This window comes from Limulus polyphemus, unplaced genomic scaffold (assembly GCF_000517525.1).
Source record: "Limulus polyphemus unplaced genomic scaffold, Limulus_polyphemus-2.1.2 Scaffold5150, whole genome shotgun sequence".
In the NCBI taxonomy this organism is placed as follows: Eukaryota; Metazoa; Arthropoda; class Merostomata; order Xiphosura; family Limulidae; genus Limulus; species Limulus polyphemus.
The window spans coordinates 33,346-40,522 of NW_013670760.1; the positions used below are offsets into that span (position 1 = coordinate 33,346).

At 30.2% G+C, this 7,177-nt stretch overlaps 1 protein-coding gene across 1 annotated transcript; it reads right to left on the reverse strand.

The window, feature by feature from the left end:
- Positions 1–1,292: 1,292 nt before the first annotated feature.
- Positions 1,293–5,831, reverse strand: LOC106472195 (lysM and putative peptidoglycan-binding domain-containing protein 3-like). Its single transcript, XM_013932821.2, has 3 exons — positions 5,817–5,831; positions 4,881–5,523; positions 1,293–2,742 (listed from the first exon to the last, which is right to left on the reverse strand). The coding sequence occupies exons 2-3, from the start codon at positions 5,331–5,333 to the stop codon at positions 2,203–2,205; spliced, it is 993 nt and encodes a 330-aa protein (XP_013788275.1). The 5' UTR covers positions 5,334–5,523; positions 5,817–5,831; the 3' UTR covers positions 1,293–2,202.
- Between the last annotated feature and the right edge of the window lie 1,346 nt (positions 5,832–7,177).

Genomic DNA, 7,177 nt, shown 5'->3' on the forward strand with positions numbered 1-7,177 from the left:
AAACCCAAGGAAAGAGATGGGATGTGGAACCCCCCAGATTAAAGAACACTAATCTAGAGCTATCTAACTGACACAAGTTTTTAAGTTATTTTTTCATTAAGTATTATTGTAATTCTAATGGCTTGTTTTTATTTTTACTTTGAAGCTAATGCTATTGTCACTAAAAATATTCTTCCATTTCATTAATTTTATACAGTGCCTTAATAAAAAGAATACAAAATTTGAAAGATCCAGTTTCTTGTTTAACACCTGTCAACATTTTTATAAGTAATAAATTATAATCATATTTTACCAGAAAATATGTAATGTTCTTTGGAAAATTAAATTTTTCATTTTTGAAAACAGATGTAGTTCTATTTGAATCTGTAATGTCAAAGCTTCATTTTCAAGTATTAGCACACAAAGTGAAACACACAGTTTCATCAATATTTTAGTAATGTAGTGGTTTTTGTGTACGAAACCAAATAATAAAAAAAGGCAGAATTAAAGAAATGTAATCCGACTTCTTCAAATTTAAGATGGATGATAAAAAAATTGTGCAGGTTCAATGATAAAAATGGTCATTTTCACACAAATATCTCGTATGAATGTTATCATTTTAATTGTTTTATTAGCAGGACCCCAATTTCTATGTGGCCAAAAATCTGAAATTATGCACAATAAAATTGCTGATCATGCAGACTATGCATAAAAAGATAAAACATTTGCATTGATTATACAACCCTTGCCTAAAGAAAAAAACAGCCTAAAACAATTATATATTTAATAGAATATTACATATAATTAATGCAATTCCATCACCCAAAGCAACTTAATACTCATTTTATATGAAATAACAACAAACACACTTTTATTAAACTTAAGAAGCCTTTTGATAGGCATACTAGCTATTTGGATGGCAGAAACTATTTACCAAGCAACAAGAAACAAACTAAGTCAAAAATTATAAATTTGGTAACAATAACGTAGACTTAAGTTTACTAAGTCTAGAAAGTCAGAGTCTGATTATGCACGAAATGTCGCCCTGTACTGATGTGCATCAGTATATTACAGGCTGCTCTATGAATTGTTTTAATCTATAGAGTACTAACCTTTAGAACAGTGTACATATAAATTCAAGTTAGATGTTGTGAAGAAACGTAAAAATACTTTAATCTTGATAACTAACTTTGAAAGTATGAAAAGCTTAACAACTGAACAGTTAAAATAAAATGAAAAACATATTTCCTGAAGGAACATTTTTTTTATATTTCACTGATTTAGTTTGTTAAATATCAGTGAAATATATCGACAAAAGTAACTTTATGTAAGTGAAACACTACCTTCTATAACTACACTATAAATCTTTATATGGTATAAGTAAGTTTTATGTCATTTTTTTTTATCAATTATGAATACCAAGCCCTTCATTCAAAGCATAAAAAGATCACAAGAAATGTACTATAACCATTTACAAACTTCCATTCCACCTTCAAACTTCAGATGTTGACAAGTCAGCAACTTTCAATATAAAGTTAAAACACATGTTCAATATATTATATATACACACACACACACAAAAGTTTATAGTTATTTAAATGCTTTTTATTCAAAATATCAATTTTTTTTTCCTGAAAAACCACAGTTCTAAATTGAGAGATTTTACGAATTTGGTCCTTGTGTAATACATGTAAGCTATTCTTGACAAAACTTTACTATAATTGCTCACATAGTAGCAAAATCAATCCTTTGGAAATGTTTTAAAGTTACAAAACAAATGAAAGACAGTTCTGCCTGTTACAAGCTTTTTTAAACTAAATGGCACTTACATTATACAATATGTATATTAAATGGCTGATATTCACCTTGAATAAGTGCAGTTCTCAAAGGAATGAAACAAATCCTTTAGATTTCATATTTTTTAAATATTTTATGTTGAACAAAGTCTGAATTCTTCTTTGCAAGTTCAAATATTTTCTTTGGTGACAACAGTTTACTGTTTGTCTTCATAATTACCTTGCAATGCTGCTAGAACAGAAATGTTCCTATACACAATTTAAAACTAAAGCCAGATTTATATAGATCATATTTTCACTATCTTACACACATAACATTAATTATTAAACTATCTTACATAATAGATATATAATGAATATACATATCTATAGTTTGTATCTTCAACATTAATTAAAACTTTCTGCATCAGCTAAGATATGTAAAACATTATCTATCAAAATATGTAGTTGCATTATTACCAACAGGTTGAAAGATTTTATAATACAGCATATAAACAAGTGGGGCCACTATTCCAATGACAAAAATTACCACTAAAAGACTCCACCAACTAATACCACAGTCAACACCACTGAAAATGCTTTTTTTCTTTGGGTTTTCAAAAATAATGGGAGCAAACCTTGGAGATGTTAAAGTAGCCTTGACATCCTCCAGCGAGTTTTTATATGTATGAGTAGAATCTCTTATTTTAGCAAGGTCTCTATCCATTGCTTTCAGGAATTCTACAGTCCCATTATGTTTTTCTTCAGCAAGTGCACGGCCAATTCCAATAGATATTGTTCTTTCATTGTCACTATGTATAGTGTTGTCTTCAACAATTCTTAACGAACTTGCCTCATATGAAGAGCTTTTTGCATATGGAAGGATCTCTGTTAAAATGCTGTGTTTCCTTACGGGAATGATCAGAGATTTTCTTGCAAACAATTCTTTGTCAGTTTGTAGATTGTTTGCTCTCTTAATTTCTGAAACCTGTTAAAAGACATTTGTTTTAATAAAGATATAAGCAACATACATTTAAAAAACACACACACATGCCTAAAACATTTATTTGGCTAATTTTACAATATATAAAAATATAAGCTACATCTTAAGACAGTGTGGAAGTTAACAGCTTCAGCATTACATACAAAAATAGGAAAGTTTTTTGTTCCTATGAAATTTTATAAAATTCTAAATTGTTGTATCTGAAGATGTCTATCACATTTAATAAAGTGTAGTTTGAAAATGTCTTTAAAATACTCCAAAACAAGCTAAGAATGGGCTCATATGAGAATAATCGATTAATAAGCCCAACAATTATTCAACCAGCAAATTCCCTAATCTTCCAGTTCTATTCCTGATTTTCTTCATATAAATAACTAATGTGGAATATTTAATGGTAAATATTTTTCTTCTATATTGTTCAACCACTACATCTGTATAAACATACTGTTCCACAAAAGTAAACACCTGCACTTTCAGCTGTGTAGTGGTCACAACTGGTGTGAATTTTATGTTCTGACTGAAGAAAATTCACTAGTGAAATAAAATCCTGTAAGGATATATATATTACTTCTTGTAGCTACAGTCACTTGTATATAATATAATCTGCATGCACAGGGGACCATTTGGTATTTAAAGATCTTTTCAAGCAATTATTACTTACTCTCTTAAACTCCTGTAAAATGCTAGCTTCCATTACTGCCAACAGAAGTAACTCATTACATAAGTTCAACCACCCTGTTAGAAAAATAAAACTGTTTTAACTGTAGCCTAGCCTGTATTCTCCAAACTTTAAACTTGTGTTCGCTCATCCTATTATCTTCAGGATATAGAACAAAGGAATCAGAAACCTTTATATACTATCAATCTCCCAGGTAATCTTGTAAACTTAAATAATATAATATTTTACTCTCTATTTTTCTGGAGAGAAAACAAGTTAAATTAACTTATCCCTGTAAGATAACCCTTCCATCCCTGGAATCATATTAGTAGTCTTCCTCTGAACCTTTCCCAATAAGTCTATCTTTTCTCTGTTAAGGAGGACAAAACTGTACATAGTATTCCAGGTGAGGCCTAACTAAAGATTTGTATAGAGACAATTACTCAATAGAACTCTATTAGCTTTACTATTACTTGTTGATAACAGAGGACTGCTCTGATAGATTGAATGAGTTAGCAACCACTATGCAAGATTTTTTTTTTCTGTCATGCCATTGAGTTGGCTCCCAGATATATATTATTACAACTCAAACTATGATTAATCACTTTCAAAATAACTGTTCAAGTTACCAACTGATCAAAGTTTTCATGATTCAGGTCCATTCTAATATTTCCCACAAAATGCTTAAGGACAGGAATATTGAAAATTTCTTCTCTTGAAAAATTGAAGAGAAAATGTAAATGCTCAGCAATCTCATATATATATGTGTGTGTGTGTGTGTGTCTGACAAGAAAATGTAATTACATGTACTCTGTTTTCAGTGTCAACAAAATACTTTTAGAAAATTGTATTTTACTATATTGAAATTGCTTCATTATTTGTTTTTAGTGTTAACTATTTTTTACCACACAGACAGTTCTTTGAAAAACCTTAAGGATGAATGCGTAACATTTTCAGTTACATATAATTTAAACCATTATTTGACAAAAGTATGTGTATTTGTGTGTCCACTTGTAACTAGCAAACTGCTTGGCCAATTGTCACAAAACCTATCAGGTACTAATATTACTTCTCAATAACAATTATATATATATAACTGAAATTGATCTATTAAGAAGAAATCATAATTACGCATTGTCTTTTCTGGTAGGTATGGTCATTTACACATGCAACACGAGTTATATTTGTGGAAAAAAATTTTCTAATTCCAGTGATAAAAACTTGTTGAAAATATTTTAACTAATACTATGCTAAACTCATTAAATATTTGATATAGAAAACAAAATTCTACATATATGCAGGTGCTCTACATAGTATTACTAATCTAACAAATTCATTGATATTCTTGAACGTATAACTACAGTACAAGATTAATTTCTTAATTTGATGATTGGTCCTTCATTTTAACAGCTACATAAAAACAATTACTTTATTTCATGAATGATACCCACTGAAATCAGCTTACCGGGCAACTATACAAGAGTGACAAACGCTGCAATGTATCCTCTTTTTTGACTTTATGCTCAAGGAAGTCCCTAAGTGTGTCAAACTTGTTCTGAAGGCTAGTCTGACCTGGTTCTGTCCAGTTTTCAAGGGATGACTGATGAAAACTTGACTTATCAGAGTTTTTGTTCTGCCCTCGTTGGCGGAAATGTGCCATATCCAAGAGATCAGTACACAGTTCTTCATTATCTCCAGCATATTCAGTATCGAAAACAAAAATCTGCCCATCATACTCTTCACTATCACTATGTGAAGTATCTTTACTCTTAGCATGTCCTTTGAGGTATTTTGCATGCCTTAATTTACTCAAAATGGGGTTAAATTTGAAATTATCATCAATGTTGTTTTCATGACTGCTGGAGAGGTCTTCATTTAACACTGAATACTTCACTTTCTTAGAGGAATGAAATGCCATGAGCGTTTCAGTAAACTTGTGTTATAGTATATTTAAATTCAAAACAGTCAAATCTTCATATTAGTATAACCATCTTAAACACCAAAGTACTCATTTACACCTTTAATAACCGATTCTTTTTAAAATAGCTTCCACATCTTTCCTTTTCCCGTTTTCAGAATTTTCTTCTAATTGATATAGATGTCACAACCTAGGTGAAAATCGTACAAGTAATGAACACACAAGTTGGGCTTAATTATTATTAAACTATTTATCTAACACTAACAACAATTATAATAAAGTACAACTATTAGTATTACTAACATTAGATTAACAGTCACTAACTAAACGACTCGGTAACAGTGCTGTACTTTAAAATTTTATAAATTAGAATGCTGTGTTTGATAATACGAGTTTTAAATTAATTTTTAATATATTTTAATACCACATTTGTATATTATTAAACTAGAAAAAAAAGATAATTCACACGATACTTATAAATACATTTTACCACATTTTCACCCCTTACGTGTCATTGCGCACTCTGGCGAATGGTAATATAAATTTAATATAGAGATAAATTATTATATTTTCCTCTTCTTCAGTTTGTTTATTTGCAGCATCATATCAAAAATCGGATTGTTTTATAACTTTTAATCGGTTTTAGTTAGGTTTTTGCTTCCGTGGCTCAGTGGTAAGTTCTAGGAGCTTATAACACTAAAATTCAAGGATCGATCCCTGTACTTGTCATAGTATCCATAACCAATTTGTAGCTTTGCGCATAACAATAAATAAACAAAATTAAATATCTTATTTGAATTGATTATTTCAGTTAACATTATGAAATATCCTATCGCATTATTTTTTTAAGGATTCAGAATTAGATCCCTGCGGTGGAAGCATATAGTCAACTTTGGAACTTTTCTTTTTTTACTTTATCTGAATTTAATGTTCTAGATATTAAATTCTTACTTCTTTATTTTCCTACAATTGACGGCATGCTTCTCATGGTTGTTTTTTAAGCATTACTAGATAAAACCGTTGATATTTTCTGTTTATATTAATTATTCCAATTAATATCCATTACATCTTTAAATCTTAAAATTTGATTTTTTATATTTCTTTACTTTATATTTTTTACAAGTCACCCGCTGCGTCTGCGGTAAGTTTATGGACTTACAACGCTAAAATCTGGGTTTTATTCCCCCACGATAGACACAGCAGATCGCCCATTATGGTATGAAACGTAGAACAGGTTATTAATTTATGGAATTTATTAGTGCAAAAATTTTAATGTTTTTTGTATTTCGTAGATGCTCTATATAAATTGATCAGATTTTGCAATCGGAACTTCCAGCTTGAAAGGCAACTTATGCGCACTTTGAATAAATTGCCAAGTCAGAAACCTTTTGACCTCAGATATAGTCGTCCCTTATTTTACATTACTGGCTAAAGAGAGGAATAGCCTGCTAGCAGCCATAAAAGTTATGTCTAGCTCTTTAAATCTAATAATAAAATTGACTCTCACTTTTATAACGCGCCCACATCTGAAGGTGCAGAGAGTGTTTAGTGGCATTGCTGTATTGTCAGATTAAGATGATTTCAATAAAGAGTATTAGGCAGGTCCACTTTATAACAGGAAAATCGGCAAAGTAAATTATGAAGTATCACTGAATTTAACAAAATTGGGTCTGGCTTGGCCTGGTGGTTAGGGCGTTTGACTCGTATTCTGAGGGTCGCGAGTCGACCCAGGTGTCAAAAGTCTTAGCTTAAAAAATACCGATCAATTGGCTCTAAACTTGACCGAGGTTTAAGCAATGAAATGAACAGACTGAACACCATGTGAAACACAAAATGAAAACGAT